General features: G+C 54.5%; 1 protein-coding gene across 1 annotated transcript; it reads right to left on the bottom strand.

The window, feature by feature from the left end:
- Positions 1-1,922: 1,922 nt before the first annotated feature.
- MREG (melanoregulin) lies at positions 1,923-17,071 on the bottom strand (the record flags this gene model as incomplete). Its single annotated transcript, XM_084265189.1, has 5 exons — positions 1,923-2,057; positions 3,059-3,222; positions 4,346-4,436; positions 12,154-12,313; positions 16,980-17,071. 5 exons carry the CDS (start codon positions 17,069-17,071, stop codon positions 1,923-1,925), a joined length of 642 nt encoding a protein of 213 aa, XP_084121315.1.
- Positions 17,072-18,708: the final 1,637 nt, after the last annotated feature.

Below are 18,708 nucleotides of genomic sequence, written 5' to 3'. Positions count from 1 at the left end.
TCCCCATCATCCCCTATGAAGGCAAGAGAGGTCCTTCTCCCCTCTACTCTGCCCTGAGGAGACTCCACCTGGAATACTCGGTCCAGTTCTGGGCCCCTCAGGTCAAGAAGGACATAGAACTCCTTGAAAGAGTCCAGCACAGGGCCACCGAGATGATGGAGGGAGTGGAACACCTTCCACATGAGGACAGGCTGAGCGAGCTGGGCCTCTTTAGCCTGCAGCAGAGGAGACTGAGGGGTGACCTTGTTAATGTTTATCAATATGTAAAGGGCAAGAGTCAGGAGGACGGAGCCAGGCTCTTCTCAGGAATGGGACAAGGGGTAACGGGTGTAAGCTGGAGCAGATGAAGTTCCATGTGAATGTAAGGAGAAACTTTTTCACTGTGAGGGTGATGGAGCCCTGGGACAGGCTGCCCAGAGAGGCTGTGGAGTCTCCTTCTCTGGAGACACTCAAACCCCGCCTGGATGTGTTCCTGTGTGATTTAGTCTGCTCTGGCACGGGGGTTGGACTAGATGACCTATGCAGATCCCTTCCAACTCCTAACGTTCTGTGAAGGCTTTAATCTATGGCTGGCAAAGACTGTTGCAAGTCATTGGGCAGTTGTATGTGTGTGGACAACAGGTCGTGGGTGCCCTACACATACCCCAGCCGTTTGCTATCAGCAGCCATGATAAATGCTGCTGCCTGAGCAGCGTTATGGAGAGAGCAAGCAACAGTGGGTCTGTAACATGTTCTGTTTATTGTTCTCAGACTTCCCTGGTATCCTGAGTTGATGGAAACATTTTCCAGGAAGACTGACAAGTGGAAACAGTTCATAAATATATATACACAGACTTTCCAACCGCTGTAGGTATAAACAAACACAAGCTCTGGTTCGCTACTTTGGGAGATCCCATGGAACCAACATTTTTAACTGGCCAAACAGCAGCACGTGGGCTGACCAGGGAAGAGCTTCCACTTGGTTGTGTATGATCCAATTCAGTGCTTTAAAATTATTGCTTGTTATCAGACAAACAAACAGGATATAAAGGGTGTGCACTAAAAATCTTCATCAGGGATGGAAGACTTTGACAGTACATGCAGCTTTTAGAGTGGAGGTTTCTCTTATGCAATTAAGACCAAACCTTTCAGATGTTAAGATATCGGGGAACCCATCTGAGGATATCACAGAAATCAAATTTTCAGTGGGTCTGACCTTGGCACCTTCCTAAAATCTGTCCTCTTTTAAGAGGTTGAGCAGAGCACCCCCCACCTCCCACCAATGTAAATGCCTCCAAACCAGTACTGGCCAGGGACAGAGCACCCAACTGCAATGCTGGTCCAAGGCTTCGCCTCCCAACTCTTCTCCCAGCTCCCTGCTGCTCCTGCCTCTTTGCCCAATGCCCTGGGGCCAGCCTGGCAGGGCTGCTGTGAGCTGGGGAGGAAGGAGAGGACCAGCATGCAGAGAAACATTGAGAAGTTGTAGGCAACTGAGGTATTTCTCCTTCCTCAATGGTTCTCCTGGCTAGCAGAGTCAAGGGAGGGGATGGTGGCAGGTACCAGCAGAACGTGGAAACATGTATCTCCTCGCAGCACTTGTAACTAGAGGCATCTCAACTTTTGCAGCTACAGGCAGCAATGCCTTGCATGGTGGGTCCCCCCATGCCTAGTGGACGTGCTACTCAGCCAGCGGTCTCCCGCCAGGGCTACGCTACTGCAATTCTTGCTCCCTTCTGCCCAGGAGCACCTCGGGGGCCAGTGTCCACCTTCCTGTGCCCTCCCGGCGGGGCATGGCTTGCTGACCTCCTCGCTCTGCTCCAGCTGGCACTCTCACTTCTCTGCAGGAAAACAAGGAGCTAACTTGTGCTAACCCCTCGGCAGAGGAGCCTGGTCCCAGAGGGAAAGAAACCTGCTGTCCATCTCACGCCAGGGAAGCACGTTCCTCAGGGCATCACGACAGAGATGCACTGCGGGGTCTTGTGGCTATCGTCCATTCTTTCCCCACCAGGTCTCTTTGGATACACCATGCTGGCCATCTTGAAGAACTCATCTGCAGCATCCAGAGCTATGAGGCGATCCTGCCAAAGGAACCAGGTTTTACAGTCACTGCGGGCTGCTTTGGGCAGCTCCCTGGTCAGGGTCCTCACTCCACGGCTGCTCCCAGGTTAAGCCAGGCATTAGGCCTCATCCTAAAAGCTGGACGTGAGCCACTAATGTGCGTCTACAGCCCAGAAGGCCAACTGCATCCTGGGCTACATCAAAAGCAGATTGAGAGAGGGGATTCTGCCCCTCTGCTCTGGTGAGACCCCACCTGGAGTGCTGTGTCCAGCTCTGGAGCCCTCAGCACAAGAGGGACGTGGACCTGTTGGTGCACGTCCAGAGGAGGCCAAAAACATGATCAAAGGGCTAGAGCACCTCTGACATGAAGACAGGCTGAGAGAGTTGGGCTTGTTCAGCCTGGAGAAGGACGTGAGGGGACCTTATAGCAGCCTCCAAGTACCTGAAAGGAGCCTGTGAGAAAGCTGGGGAAGAACTGTTCCTGAGGGCATGGAGTGATAGGACAAGGGGTGATGGGTTTAAACTAGAAAAGGGGAGATACAGGTTCGATATTTGGGAAAAGTTCTTCAATATGAGGGTGGTGGATCACTGGCACAGGTTTCCCAGAGAGGTGGTAGAGGCCCCATCCCTGGACACATTCAAGGTCAGGCTGGATGGGGCTCTGAGAAACCTGATCTAGAGAAGATGTCCCTGCTCACTGCAGGGGGTTTGACAAGAAGACCTGTAAAGGTCTCTTCCAACCTAATGCATTCTATGGCCCTTTCCCACTTGGTCAACAGGCTGTAAGAGCAAAGTTACACAGGCTTGAAGGAACTTGGAGGGGCAAATTTATGGCGCTACCTTTTAAGGATGCTGAACAGCCAAGTTACAAGTGCAACATCTTGCATCTTGTGGGGATGTCCCAGATGCCACCACATATTTGAGCATCCTCTGGTGTGGACCACCTACCTGCCCCCCTTCGTCTGAGCTCACTCACAGAGATGGGGGCAGTGGGGAGGACGGCATGCTTGGAGCTACTCACCACCACGAAGAGGTAGCGCTCAGAAAGCTCCCAGCTGGTCGGGAAGATGTTTGTCTCTTCAGACAGCTTTAAGAGGATATCCCGAGCTTTGCCCATGTTCTGGGAGTCGCTGATGATACTGAGTTTGGTCACTGAGAGGAGGGAGTCTGCTTCCTTCTGGAAACCTGGAAGAGATGTATTTATGAAAGGAGTTGCATATCTGGTTGCACGTCCAACGTCACTAAGGCCAAACGATTCCCAGCCTTGAGCTTCCCCACCCTTTGCAAAACAGCTCTGGAGCCACTGTGGACGTGAGAGATGTGGGAGAACCCTTGCCAACGTGCAGCAACAGATGTAAGGATGTCAAGTGATCGTTCCCGTGCTTGTACTGGCTGTGTGAGCACCTGGGTGAAGATGAAGGCTGATACCTAGCTATGAATTTATAATGTTCCTCGCATCCAGGTGCCAGAACAGCAGGTAGGGCAGGAGTAGCTGAGATACCCATCTCTTTTGCTCCCAGTGATGAGATCCTTGGATGGCCCAACAAGTGCACTCAACACACACCCTCCTCTCCTTAGCTGCTAACCACCCCCAGAGCATGATGCAAGTCACCAGGCTGATGAGCCGTGCCGGCACATCCCCTTGGCACAAGCATCACGCGCTGCTCCGACTGGGAAAGCCCGCTCACGCCTGCCACTGCTTCCTCCAGAGGAGCAGCACCTGAGCCCACAGGACCGGCAGGTGCAGTGCAGTGCTCACGGGTTAGGAAATGGCAGCAGAAGGGCTGCTGGAGAGCAGTTTTGTTTGGTGAAAGGATGTTTCACAGAGGAGCAGACATACTGGGGTGGGGGGGTGGTGTTTGCTCTGATCAGCTGGCACGGGCTAAGGAAGGAAAACAGATGGATCTGTTCCAAATCTGAAAGGAATACTCACTTCTCCCTGCTTATCTTGCTTGGAAAAACCCTGGGTGAAGTGGTGAAGTCCCACCTATCCCTGCTAAGCTTCCACAAGGAAGCACAACATGGATGAGTGCATGTGCTGAGCTTGGAAAGGTCTCCCACAGGTCTGATGTGCCTGCAGACACGGTGGCCCTGTATCTTCTCACCCATGTTGGAGGTCTGGTAAACCTCCCCCAGACTCTGAGCTGCTGCATGGGCTACCTGGTGGCGTTGCTCACAACCATGTTTTATCTTCCTCCCTTTCTCCTCCTCTACCAGCCTGATTTTGCAGAGCTGTTCCCACCCTCAACTATCACAGGACCACTCATGCAGCAGGACAGAAACAACACCCTTTTGTCCTCTAGCTTACCTAAATCCTCCAAAATGTGTTTCCACCTGCTCCGCACTTCTTTTCGGGTCTGCCGCAAGGTATAAATGTCATAGTTGAGCTTTTGCCATTCCTGCAAGGCAGAGGGTGAAGAGACACTCAGTCATTCGCACAATTCTCTGGTGCTTTTCTAGGAATTACAGCTTTTAGGAGCGGAGCCAGAGTTGTGCTGCTGATCGAGCTGCACAAAGGTCGATGGCCAGGCTGCCGGTGTCCCTGGCAGAGTTGACACTGACCAGCATGGAGTATTTTGGGGCAGCATCTCTGTTATCTTCCCTGCATGCACAAAACAGGCTTCCAGTTGCCTGGAATTCAGCTTAGGTGCTGCTGAAGACCAAAGTGGTCTCCTTGGTCAGACAGGGAGAAAACAGTTCTAGATCTCTGCTGGAAATTATAACACTGTCTGAGGCTGGAGAACGACAGGAACTTCCAAATGCAGCTCATCCAAGAGACTTCGGTCTCTCTGGTCCAAAGCCCTTTCCCCCAGACCTTCATGCCCCAGCTAGCAGCAAAACCTGAGGTTGCATAAAGTTTTTTTTCGGCTTTCACAGCTTGAGAAACTACAACCACGTGTTAATCGTTACCTCCCGCAAGCTATTGCAACACCTTATCTTCATGTCCTGGCAGTTAAACTGGCACAGCACCGGGGATGAGCTGTGGGAGAGGAGCTCTGGGGAGAGAAGGACCGGGGGTCCTGGTGGGTGACAAGTTGGCCGTGAGTCAGCAGTGTGCTCAAGGAGGCCATTGGGATCCTGGGGGGCATTAAAAGGAGCGTGGCCAGCAGGGCAAAGGAGGTGATCCTGCCCCTGTACTCTGCCCTGGTCAGGCCCCACCTGGAGTATTGTGTCCAGTTCTGGGCTCCCTGGCATAAAAAAGGCAGGGATCTCCTGGAGAGAGTCTAGTGGAGGGCTACAAAAATGATTAAAGGCCTGGGGCATCTCCCCTATGAGGAAAGGCTGAGTGACCCGGGGCTGTTCAACCTTGAGAAAAGAAAACTGAGAGGGGATCTGATCAATTTTTGTCAATATCTCAAGCGTGGGACACAGGGGGAAATGGCCAGCCTCTTCTCAGTGGTCTGAGGGGACAGGACAAGGGGCAATGGCCTCAAGTTGGAGCACAGGGAGTTCCACACCAATATGCAGAAGAACTTCTTCCCAGTGAGGGTGACAGAGCCCTGGGACAGGCTGCCCAGGGGGGTGTGGAGTCTCCATCTCTGGAGATATTCCAGCCCTGTCTGGATGCCTCCCTGTGCCACCTGTCCTAGGGAGCTGCTTTGGCAGGGGGTTGGACCCGATGATCTCTGGAGGTCCCTTCCAACCCCTACAATTCTGTGATTCTGCAATTCCTACAGCCCATGACAGCCCACGGAAAACTAAAAGTTTGGACAGAAGTTATGGCTCTGGGCAGGGTCACATGCACAGCAGCTTCTCCCAGCTGCCCAGCCCTTTGTTTGGCATTTAGCTAGAGCAGGCAGGTTTCCAGAGTACTGGAAAACAAGGGGAAAAGACTTTCTTTTTTTGTTTAAAGGCTGGGGTACCCTTTTTTAAAGAGCAGAGGGATGCCTGAGGGCTGAGCTGGAGTCATTTGACGCAATAACGGCTAGCAGTTAATGTCTCATTTGACTATACCCCTGAAATCCTTCCACCTCAAGCTTTACATCCATGTAATGGGTCACTGTCAGAAGGGGAAGGCTCTGAGGTTATTTATTGAAGCTACACCAGCATGGATTTAATCACATCTGGACAAGTATGGGTTCATGCACGTATTCCATGAGAAAAGCGGGACTCCTTTCCCTAGCTGAGTTTAATCAACGCAGGCCCAGCAAAGGACGCGTTTGCACAGCGGGTCGTAGCATCACCGATAATTTCCGTGTGCTAACAACCTTAATTAATCTCATTTCTCAGCAGCACACTTACAATGATGCTCTACTGCAGCATAAACAGATATCAACCCATGCTGTCGCCCTGGGATGTTCCCAGGTGACGCACTGGGTTCGGGGTGGGGGGGGGTTAAATCATACCCAGGAAGGTCAGCTGGGCTTTAGAAATCCCACCAGTTTTCTGATACCTGGTGCCTTAAAGAATTTACTCCATGGAAATATCTCTTTGTGCCTTGTCCAGAGAAAGGAGGCAGGGACAGGCTTCTCTCTCATGACGCTGGCTTGGAACTAGAAACTAAGCTTCTCCTGGTCAGAAAGTATCGTGGGAAGTTTATTGCAACCGTGAAAGCCTTAAAGAGGAAAAAAAAAGGCTGCACGATGCTGGGGTCCCCACTGGCAGGGATCCCTCAGAATCCCCTCAGCCTGCTTGGCACCCTGAGGTGTAAGCAGGAAGGAGAGCAAGCCAGTTGCCGGTGGGGAAAATCTGCGTGTGCGTGTCCTGCCATGGAGATAAACCCAGCGCTTAAACACACACCGTGATTCCAGGCGTGCCTCACGCTGCTGAATTAGCAAGCTGGTAGGGTGGGAAAGGCATTCCTCTGCCCCAGACGTGGGTTGTTGGCAACTGGCAGCAGCTTTTGGGGCTGCAGGGATTTACCCCCCGTGGGAGTGAGCCTGACTCCTTGTTAAGCTGAACGGAGAGCAAAGCTTAGCGTGCCGGGAAGCTGCTCCTGCTTTTCTCTGGATTAACAGTGGCATGGCTTTCCCCTGCCTGATTTTAAGGGAATCTAGGTTATGGCTTTCTCATAAAGGAATTAATTGTGTCTTAAGCTACATTACTGAATCGGGAGCAAAGGGGCGGGTACCCATCTCCTCTGTTTGGGGACCAGAGATAGAACCCAAGTGAAGCTGCGCCAGGGGAGGTTCAGGTTGGATGTCAGTACTGACAGGGGGGTCAGGTGCTGGGACAGGCTCCCCAGGGAAGGGGTCATAGCACCCAGCTGGGCTGAGGGTAAGAAGTCTCTGGACGATGTGCTTGGTCCCATACTCTGACTGGGCTGGTCTGTGTGGAGCCAGGAGTTGAACTCCATGGTCCTTACGGGTCCCTTCCAGCTCAGGAGGTTCCCTGACCCTGGGATCACTGCTTTCTTGTACATGGTGGTTACTGGGGCACGTTACAGAAGCAAATACAGTGCATGTTTAGTCCCAGGGATGTCTGACAGCATGCTGTTGAGGAAGAATTTTTTGTGGGGGAGGGTGTGCAAAGGAGCAGCTTTGGTACGGGAAATAGTGCCTAACAGTGGTCCCTGGTGGGGGACACCTCTTGTTTGAGTCAGATTTCTTTTGCCTGAGCATGGAGTTGGATGGCTTTCTGTTTTCCAGAGAAAGCTGGGAGGAGGATGCTGCACGTGGTGTCAGTTGTTGAAAAGAACCTAGAGACTATCAGGGTGAGGATGGGTGGCTTTGGGCTGAGCTCCTGAAGGGACATATGCCACGTTCTCTGTCAGCCTTGGAAATCACCCAGTTCTCCTCCTTGGCTGTAGTAGAGACTTCCTAAATGCCGTGGGCAGAGGGTTGCGATGTTTTAATGAGGAAATAAAGTCAAGAGCATCTTCCCATCCCCAGAAATATGCTAAAATGCATCTCTAACTACACAGCAGAGGAAGAGCAAAGCTTGTCCTGCCCGCGTTTCCGCATAGGAATGGGCAACATCAGAGGCTCTGGGGAGGGTGTTGCCCATCACATCCCGTGAGTCACCATGATGTGACGTGTGGAGAGAGCATTCGGTCGGGTCCGGGCAGCATCACGAGACCGAAGCAGCTCAGCACTCGCTGCCGGGCAGCCCCCGGGCAGGCAGCTGGGGCTCCGTACCAAACCCCTTGGTGTTCCTGTGGGTCTGAGACATCCCAGCCACACTTTCAGAGTTGGTCCATTAAGAAAAACACCCTTTTGCCAAAATCTGAGTTAAACCACAGGAAACGAAAGCGGTTTGCGGTTCCTGGCCCTGCTTTTTGCAATAGGCTTTGCCCTTGTAAGCCTACGTAGCAGGGCACAACAAGTATCGGCAGGGGCTTTGAGAAAGCCCTTTGTGCAGGGGTTGAGAATATCCTGGGAACAGCAGGGAAACCCCACTGCGTCTCTCCTCTGAGCACTCAGCCCTTCAAATATTTATCTGGAAAACTTCCTGGGGCTTTCTAGTGGGATGTACTAACTCTGCAAATGCCAAACAGAAGTGAGGAAATGCTGGGCATGAAATAGAAGCCAGGTTGGGATGTAACGGAGAGCTCTAGGAACGAAATGTGCCAAGAGAACAGGCAAGCACTGCCCAACTCTTCATCCCTGCTCATATGGAAACTTCCCAGTTCCCAATGGTAGCATTCCCCATGCTGTCAAAGCAATCCATCCCAGAGAAAGCTGGGAGGAGGATGCTGCTCATAGTGTCAGTTGTTGAAAAGAACCTAGAGACTATCAGGGTGAGGATGGGTGACCACTTTGGTCCCCCTTGCCCATGAAGTGCTTTTCTCTGCACTGGCAGGTACACGCTAGAACAGCGTCTCACCCTGTATCTGCGCAGCACACCACAGATAACATCCTGTTTTCCTCGAGCGCCTCATTTCACCTCCGGATTTGGGGGGGGTTACTTTACATCACAACAGGTTTGACAATGCTGCAGGGCAGGAACAGGAACAAAACTCTTCTCTTTTTTTCCGTACTTGAAATGTTGACCCAGGCTCTGAGAAGCTTTAAGGACAGCTTTGATCTCCAGAGACTACACCAGCTCTACCAGCCCACTTCAGTGACAGCTTTTCTGGTTTCCTCTGTACACACAACCCCCACCCCACTTCCAAAACTGCATCCAAGCACATCGTGTTTATTATCCTCAAGCACAGAGAGAAACGTGGAGCTGCGAGTTGCTCAGCCTTTATGGATTTAGGAGGCTCCAGTGAATCTTGCCTCATGTACTTATTGCTCAGTGGGTTTGGCAACCCCTGGAGTGCTCCAGTGTGCTCCACCGTGGTCAATGGCCCTTTGAGCCGTTGCTCCCAGCACATGGCATCAAGCAGGATGAGTGAGCGGGGCTGAAACAGGGCGCAGGTGGGGCGTCACGGTGCTTGTTTTGAAGAGCTTGCTGCCCTGGTTCAGCAAGGAGTGAGGAGCTCTAAACCAAGGCAGCAAGCTCTTCAAAGCAAGCACCGTGACGTCCCACCCTGCCATCCTTACGCAACCTAAAGTCACGACGAGCTCAGGCTGGAGCTACTAAATTTCCCAGGGCATGGCTGTTGGGAGGGGGCATGAAGAAGAAACAGCTCCTCATGGGATCAGGTGTAGGACCAGCCCCATGGCAGGGGCAAGGAACTGACCCCCAGTGAGGACGCCAACGCTGACCATCACTGGCAGCCCCACCACGAATTGTCTAATGCGTGGAAAACTGACTGAGCTCCGGGATGGGCTCAGCGTCGGGGTGCCTGACCCTGTGCATACACTGATCCCTTGGTTTACATACAGAAATCCAGGATGCAGAGGTGCCCAGGCAGCAAAGAGCCACCGCTGACCTCCAACGCTGTGTCCCAGGCTTCTCCTGTCCCCGCTCGCTGTGCCGCATCGCCGTGTGAACAACCGTTTTAAAAGAGAAAATACCCAGGAAAGCAGAAGTGGGGTAGCCTGAGGAAGCAAACTGGGGGACTGGTTGGAGGCTGAGGCAATGCTGTACAGCACCACAGAGCGACCCACTCTTTGGGATCCTCCCCAATCCCCGCACTAGGATGAAGCAGGGAATGGCAAAGCCTGCAGTGAGCGCACAGCACGGCGATGTTGCGAAGGAGCAGGGGTATGGGCAGTAGTACTCCCCTCAGGCCAGTTTTAACCGGCAAAAAAAGCAGCACCTCGGGTTTTGTACCACTTGTTCGCTGTACAAACAGACAGCTGTTCCTCTGGCCTGCAGCAGCATCCATGTGCTTTCCCCAGGAAAGGGGTCTGGGAGCAGAGCAGCTCCCAAAGCAGTTTATGGCTTTTGCAGCCCACTGCTGGTTTGCAATTAGACTTTTATTCTCTCTCTCCAGGCTGGAGTCTCGGAAGGAGGGGAGGGCAAGGCAATCTGGCCTACTTTTAAAGGAGAGATTTCAGCACCTGGGGATGAAGGCAGGAATGTTGGGTTTGCCAGCCAACTCCCTCCCTAAGAAACCTGCAGCTGGAAACCACAGCACCTTGCTGAGCTTCTATACCATGCCTCAGTTTCCCCCGCTGTAAAACAGAGGCAGCAGAGATGTTGGCAACAATAGCTGCAAAGGGTGCTGTGCTGGGATTCAAACCCAGCCTGTCGTGGGTTGGCTTTCCTCACAGCCAGCCAGATGTTGGACTCCTCGGTCCCTGCCTAAAACCCCGGGGTTTGCGCTCTCACCTCTGCTATGAGGGGGAAGCCCCATGCTCTTGGCACCCTCTGGTTTCACTGGCAGGTGCAGCAACTGCTCAGACCTGCTCAAACCCCCGCAGATCCAAGAGCATCGGAGTCAAGGCAAGCAAGCGCCAGACTGCTCTCCCGGAACTGATGCTCTGGGGCCCAGGCAAGGCTGACAACCAACACTGCCTTCCCCAGGGAGCCTCCTTTTTAGCATCCCCAGCCCCTCAGACACCGTTTATACATAGCGGGAGCCTCATAACAAGCCCTGACGCAAATTAAAGGCCACTCAGCTGGGCAGAGATGAAACGAGGAGCTCTGGCACTGCTCCGAGTAGCTGTCCTTGTGTCCCTCGGCTGGATGAAGATCCCTATCTTCTCCAAGACAGGCCAAGCGCTCAAAGAAGTGGCTGGCAAGAAGAGGCTGGCCATTTCCCCTTGTGTTTCCCACTTCAGATATTGATATCCATTGATCAGATCCCCTCTCAGTCTCTTTTCTCCAGGCTGAACAGCCCCAAGTCACTCAGTCTTTCCTCATAGGGGAGATGCTCCAGACCTTTAATCATTTTTGTAATCCTCTGCTGGACTCTCTCCAGGAGATCCCTGTGGTTTTTTATACCAGGGAGCCCAGAACTGGACACAATACTCCAGGTGGGGCCTGACCAGAGCAGAGCAGAGGGTCAGGATCACCTCTTTTGACTTGCTAGCCACACTCCTTTTGATGCCCCCCAGGATCCCATTGGCCTCCTTGGGCACACTGCTGGCTCACAGCCAACCTGTCACTCACCAGGACCCCCAGGCCCTTCTCCACAGAGCTCCTCTCCATTTGTTTCCTGCAAACATCCTCAAGTCTTAAAAGCAGTTGGGGAGAGGGAAGCCCGGCGCCACTGGCTTCACAGCCTGCTCCTAATCAGGGCACTGCAAATCTCCTTTGCGCTGAAGCCCTTGGGCAAAGGGGATCGGGGCTGCAAAACAGCCCTTACGTAACGGGGATGACTTTTCCCTCCTGTGCCAGCTCTCCGCGTCCCGCTAATTGCCGGACGAGCCGTCAGAGGAGTATTGAACTTGACACATCACTGGAGCGGCGGCACAGCAGCTCGAGGCGCTGCCAGTGGGGCCACGAACAGACCAAACTACGGGAATATCAGATGGAAAATAAAGCAGCTTGTGAAGCTAGGGAACGGAGCTGGGATGCTCAGCCACCACCACCAGTATGTGTTTGCACTGTGGCGGTGCTGGAGGGGTGCTTAGGACACCGTGCACCCCCAGGTCTCAGCTGTCCCCTGGCCTCCCAGGGATGAGACAGGGCTACAGCTGCATCCACGCGAGGTATGGGATAACATCTGGAGGTTGGTGGAGCGGGTGGGAGCACCCGATGCTTCTGTGAACTGTGCTGAGGGGTCTTCATAATGGCTTAAAGGGTGCTTAAAGAAAGGCACTGCCAAAGCATCCCATGAAAGCACGGAGTCTCAGTCCCCATTGGTGAAACCCACTGCGAGGAACGGCACCGCCTCACCTCTGAGTCCTTGTCCAGCTGGTTCCTGACCACGATCATGTTGTACAGCACGCGGTCATCATCCGCTTCCGTGTGGGTCACGTCATGCGGGGTGCTCCACAGGTTCTGCTCCTCATCCCGCGCCAGCGTGGCTCCAAAGGAGGCGTAGGGGTTGTTGTTACTGCGGAGAGGGGGGAAGAGGTAAGGGCAGAGTTAGCTGCTGCAGCCTCCTGCTGCCCCCTCTTCCCCTCCCAGGGTAAAGGGCTGCACCATCCCCGCTCACAGCACAATGTCCTGCCTGGGAGAGGGGAGGAAGAGGAGCAGGAGGAGGGAACTTGAAGCCAGCCAGATATTTTTTTACCTCTGCAAACATCCTGACCATGCAAGGTGCAGCTCAAACCAGGCAGCACGGCCATGAAAGACATCGGACAGGTGTATTTCCTAATGACACCAGATTGTTTCAGCAGCTAGGACAGAGGAACTGCAAGCATCCCTCTACAAGGACAAAAGGCAGCACCTCCCCGCCACTTCTGCAGCACCCTCCCTACTCCTGGCCTCTCTAAGCTTAACATGGGAACAGTTCTAATTAACTTGAGACTCAGAAATCCCAGTGGCTCCAGAGAGTACTTCCTGTCTGCCTTGCTAACCCTGCCAAAGTCCCAATGGCATGACCTGTCCCCCACAGAGGGGAATGCCTTGAGCACGGGAACAGCAACATGCAGAGCCTCTTCTGCTCCTCGGCTGAAGAAGCAGCTTCTACTGATCTCCTCCTCAAAGGTGTTGCTGCTGGGCACGGTTTTATTTCGGGCAAAACATGGGCCACCTCTGCTGAGGGCACTAGGACTGGTTAGCTCAGGGAAGAGATGGATGGGGAAGATCTCATCCGTGTGTTTAAGTACCTCCCGGGAAGGAGACGGAGCCAGGCCCTTCCCAAGGGCACCCCGTAGTATGGGACACACCGAAACACTGCATCTTGGGTTTAATCGTTGGGGGGATGGGTGAACGCTGGCACAGGCTGCCCAGAGAGGTTGTGGAGTCTACATCCTCGGAGACACTCAAAAGCCGACTGGACACAGGCCTTGGGGGGTGTGGAATCTCCTCAACCTGCTCGTGAGCTCCAGTCTGTATTTACTTAGCAGTCAGCAAAGCAGAGCATCATCTTCTGGGTGGCTGTCCCCACCAAGGACATGTTTCATGGCTTGGTGTTGCTACTGGGATGAGGGTGGGGTTTTTTACAGGGTTTTTCGATTCTGCCAGGATAACTTTTAGCCAAGGATTCAGTAAAGTTCCTAGTGAAGATATCCAGGAGCTTGAGCGGGACAACTCAAATGGAAAAATACTTTTGGCCTTGCTGACTGGTCAGCAGCCATCCTGTGGCAATCCCTGCTCTTCTCAGCGGTCTGTGGGGACAGGACAAGGGGCGATGGCCTCAAGTTGGAGCACACAAAGTTCCGCATCAATCTGGGGATGAACTTCATGGTGAGGGTGACAGAGCCCTGGGACAGGCTGCCCAGGGGGGCGTGGAGTCTCCTTCTCTGGAGATATTCCAGCCCCGTCTGGACACTGACCTGTGCGACCTGTCCTAGGGAGCTGCTTTGGCAGGGGGGTTGGACCTCATGATCTCTCAGGGTCCCTTCCAACATCTATGATTCTGTGTCTCTTACAACAACCCGCTGTTCACTCTGTTTGCTCCCCAAGCCCCACTCCTCCGGCAAGGAGCCCATCCAGTGAAACCCCAGGTAGCGCCGCGGGTGCTTCAGTCGTGATGCCAAGCCATAAAGTGATGGTAAGAGGAGCTCCAGCACTCAGATAAAATACCATAAAAAAAAAAGTCATCAGCATTCCTGCAGGAAGGTTAATTAGACTTTCAACACCCCAAAAACCTGAGCAACAGGTAATAAGGGAAAAGCTAATCTCTCATAATCTCTCATTAAAGCCAAGCCAAGGAACGTAACTTGGAGGGTGTGGATGGCATAACTCAGCCGCTCCTATCCCGGAGCTGCCATGGGTTTACTCACACCGTTCCACAGCCGTGGACAGGCAGGGCCCGGGTCTGGCAGGGATGACCCAGGAGCCAGCTGTGCCGTCAGCACAAGTCTGGTCCCACCCAACGGGCTTCTTCCCACTCCATGACTTACCACCTCAGCCCGATTTAAACCCAGTATGTGGCAATACCACTAAGCCTGAGCTTTTACCAACCACTCCCTTGCAGCTTGCAAGGCGCTTCCCAATCCATCTCTGGTTTCCAAACCAGGGCACAGAGCATCCAGCAGCCCGTAAGGGCCATGAGCAGCGCCCAGGAGTCAGCAACCCCAAGCTCTGCCAAGAATGAACCACCCCCAGAGCCTGTTGGACTTTGGAGCAGCATTCCAAATGAAAGAATGGGAGGGGAAAAAAGGCACATGGGAACGGCAGCCTGCCTTGCAGGCTACAGCAGCATCCCTGGGACTGGAAGGGACTCAGACCATTTCACACCTGGGGCTTTATCCAAAAAGCAGTGAGTCCTAATGCTTCATCAACAAATCTCTGCTTCGTGGGGAGGTGCATACATAGAATCATAGACTGGTCTGGGTTGGAAGGGACCCCAAGGATCACAAAGCTCCAACCCCCTGCCACAGGCAAGCCCACTAACCTCCAGGCCTGGATCTACACAAGGTTGCCCAGGGCCCCATATAACCTGGCTTTGAACACCCCCAGGGATGGGGCACCCACCACCTCTCAGGACAGCCCGTTCCAGCACCTCACCACTCTCTCTGTAAAGAACTTCCCCCCAATATCTAATATTAACCTTCCCTCCTTCATCTTCAATCCATCCCCCTCGTCCTGCCATTGTCTGCCCTTTGAGCAGATTCCCTTTGTTTGTATGCTCCAGTTGGGATTAAACCCATTCCAGGGTTCAGAGCCCAGATTCTCAGTTCATCTGTATACTAAAGCTAGATCTCACCTTCCCAGCTAGGCAGGCCCTGCTGCTAGCTTTGACCAGGGTCTCTTCCTTCAGCCCCACGCTGGCGCTGTGCCTGCACCCGTGCTCCATCCCCACCTCATGGAAGCCAGCCTTCCTTCCATACACTCGGGTAACATATGTCCTTAACCATACTGCTGTTACCTCCTCCTCACCGCTTCACTCTTTGACACGCTGGATTTACAGAGCTGCTGCAGCTCCGTTTGGGGAAAAACAAAGTGGAAAGTTGTAAAGGCAACACTGCAGTGGCAACACCGGCTCCCAGAAAGGAAAATTCAGCTGAAAGGTCTGGAACCTCAACTCACTCCTTTGAAATGATGCTACAGCAAAAAGTCCAGCGCCCACGGCACCTCCCTGCTCTGAAATAAAACCCCAAAGAAGAGGCACAAGCCGGCGATTAGGCCGTTAAATTAATTACCCTGGCACACTTGTGTGAGGTGCAGGTGCCTTTCAAATGCCCAGCTTCCGTGCAGGCTTTTCCTACTTATAGCCAGCATTAATTGGATCGCCGGCGGAAGGCATGTTACTAAAGAAAGGTGCTGGGCAAGGGACAGGCGCTCCAGCCCGATGCGGCAGGAAGGAGCACACAGGCCCTTGGCTCTCGTTAGGTTAATGCCAATTTCCTGGGCTGGAGGCCCCATGCTCGGGATTATCTGGTTATTATTTAGGTGACTGCTTCAACAGCATGAAATCAGGGCATTTCAAGCCCTCCCGCTAGCTCTGCCACCACCCGACACCTATGTAGGCCACCTCGGGTGCATCCCACCCTCCTCAAAACGCCTCTTGCCCCAGTGATGATGCAGAGAGGGTCTGGGGTCCTGCCCTGTCCCGGGGATGGGTTACCCACCGCGGGTTTCTGCAGCAGCCAAGACCCCACCTGGGGAAGGAGGGAGAAGTGCCGCAAGCCCCGCGCAGGGATGTTTTGCAACATGCAAAGCATCCTTACGTGCTTGCACAGCTCCGCAGCTCTTCCTTCATCTTTCTGTATGACATTCCCAACCTCCCTATTCCCCCCAACCTCACGGCTCCGTGAGGACAGATGCAGCCAACAGCAGGAGAGACAAATCTGCTCTCCAGAAACCAGCCCAGACTGATGTGCGGTGCCTGCGCATCAATCCGGCTCCAGCCATGTGGCGGTGTCTCCAGCATCCCCAGCCTGGGAACAGAGCTCTGCACAGCACAGAAATGCCTGACAGTGGGGCCTGACCCCCAGCATAGCCATGGAGGGACCCAGGCACCCCCATTCGCCGGTGGCACCCTCTCTTTTTGTCCAATGCCTCGGACCTCCCATGCTGAAAGGCGAAAGGCAAGAGCAGTCCCTACGGCGAAGAGCATGTGGGAAACGCCAAACCGACCCCGCTCTTGGTTCCAACATCCCCGTGAAGAACCCCACGGCACACAGCAGCCCGGCGTGCATCGCGCCAGGACGTGTCAGGAACACTCTCGGCCCCTTTTGGGGAGCCAACCCGGGGCGGAAAGAGAACCGAAAGCAGCTTGTTAGAGCGGGGAGCCGGGGAGCCGGGGGATCCTGTGGGAGCCTCGGGTGCCTCTCGTAAGGGTCTGCCGTCAGCTCCCCATGGGCGGCAATGGCTGTCAGCCCCCCCACTGCGAACCGGGCTGGGGGCAACCGGGGCTCGGTTCGGGAAAGGGCTCCAGGCGCCGGACGGTGCCGGACGGTACCGGCGTGGGAAGGCGGGGTGAAGGGGGGTTGTGGTCACGCGTGGTCTCAGCGCCCCATCTCCAGTGGGAGCATCCCTTCTCCTGCATGGAGCAGGGGGGGAAAGGGCCGGTGGGGGGGGGGGGGGGGGGGGGCATGCTCAGCCCCATCCCTCCAAGGGCCCTGGGGGGTTAGGGAAGGGGGAATTGTGGAGAAAGGGGGTCTCACCTGAGCAAGGGCTCCTTCTCGGGCGCCGCCGCCTCCCCGCCGCAGCAGCCGCAGCAGCCGCCCAAGGAGCGCAGCCAGGCCCCCAGCCCCATCGGCGCCGCCGGAGAGCCGCGCTGGGCGGGCCGGGGCCGAGCCCGGGGCCGGAGCAGAGGCAGAGCCCTCCCCCGGCCCCGCAGCGCCGCCGCCGCCGGAGCGGGGCAGTGCCGGGCTCCCGCCTCCGCGCCCGCCGCCCTCTCCCGCCCGCACCAGCCGCTCCCACGGTGGCTCTGGGTGGGCTGACTCGGGGCCGGAGTCCCCGCAACCCCCCTCCGTTCTCTGCTGCAGCCTCCCGCCTCTCCTGCACCCCTCACACAGGCCCCCACATCCCCTCACACCCTCCTGTTCCCTCCTGTGCATTGCCAGACCCCCCTGCAATCCTTCCTCCTGCATCCTTCCTCCACCCTCCTCAATGTCTGTTTCACCCGGGGTGTTCCAGACGAATTGGGCCAGCTCCGGCCATCACAGCCCAGCCAGGAAGCAGGAATCCCCACTTTCTGTTCCTCCATTACGCTTCCAGGCTTAACTCCCAATTTTAGGATGTGGGGGCTGTGCTCCAGGGATCTGCCGTGGGAAATGGGCAGAGGTGATGGACTCGTCTGTCTCCTGGTGCGGGGGTTTTTGGAGGAGGGAGGGAGGAGCCTCAAAGATCTCTCCCTTTATTTCTCCCTTTCTTAACTATACGTATTCTGATCAGACCCCCGAGGAAGAATGAAAAAGCTGGAACACTGCATTAGGATGGTCCTGGATCCCTGATTGGTTTCAGACCAAACCAACAGGCCCCAGCCAGGCCCCAAAGCGGTGGCTCTAAGTGCAGTTGGCTGCAATGCATCCCAAAGGGTCATTTAATTTTAGACCAGCAGCTTCCTGACTCCACTGGATGCTTTGCTTATCTCAGCAGATACAACAATACCATCCAACTGCATCCTTGTGCCTGGCACATGCACATGAAGAAAGGTGAAATAATACCGATTTGCACTCCCATTTCTCTCCCTCTGTTTAATTCCAAGGCTTGGCGATTCAGCACCGGTGAACTGCGTCTCCTCAGACGCCCAGGAGCCCTGGCCTGTGAACCTCTCTGCTTTGTCACAGCACTGCCAAGTGCCCTAAAGGAACCTGCTTGGCTCAGGAACTTTGTAGCATCAGGATCCAGCCCCAGTGAGGTGTTCCCAGCAGGTATTTCACAGAGGGGGGACTGAGTGTGGAGCCTCACAGTCCCCTGACAGGGTGACGGAGCAGCTGAGGGCAGAGAAATCCAGCTGGAGCATGAGTAAGAGGAGTCAAGTGAATGGCATGGACACCGCAAGCATCAGGCACAAACCCAGGCAGCATCAGTGGTGGCTTCTCCTATGGCCTCACCTCTCCAACTCCGTGTCTGCCAGAGAAGACAGGAGGTGGGAAAACTCTGGGCACATCTGGGCTGATGCTGGGAGGACTTGGGGACCCTCTCGGCCACGGCCACAAGGCTGGATGGCAGTGCCACCAAGGTGGGTTGGAACAGTTGGGTCTGTCATCCATCGTGGAACAAGAGATCAATGGCTGTATGCTTACGAACAGCCTGGAGACAATGATCAGCTGTTGGTGTTGCTTAGCCAGCAAATAAAGATGAGCCAGGAAGCACGGAGGAGACTCCTGTCACTGTGGGGGGAATGGGAGATCTCAGCGTGCTCTGCTACAGATTTTCATGTGACTT

This window comes from Gallinula chloropus (assembly GCF_964237585.1).
Source record: "Gallinula chloropus genome assembly, chromosome: 5".
NCBI lineage: Eukaryota > Metazoa > Chordata > Aves > Gruiformes > Rallidae > Gallinula > Gallinula chloropus.
Note: the sequence above shows the minus strand (reverse complement) of the source record. Positions and strands in the feature narration are given on the sequence as shown.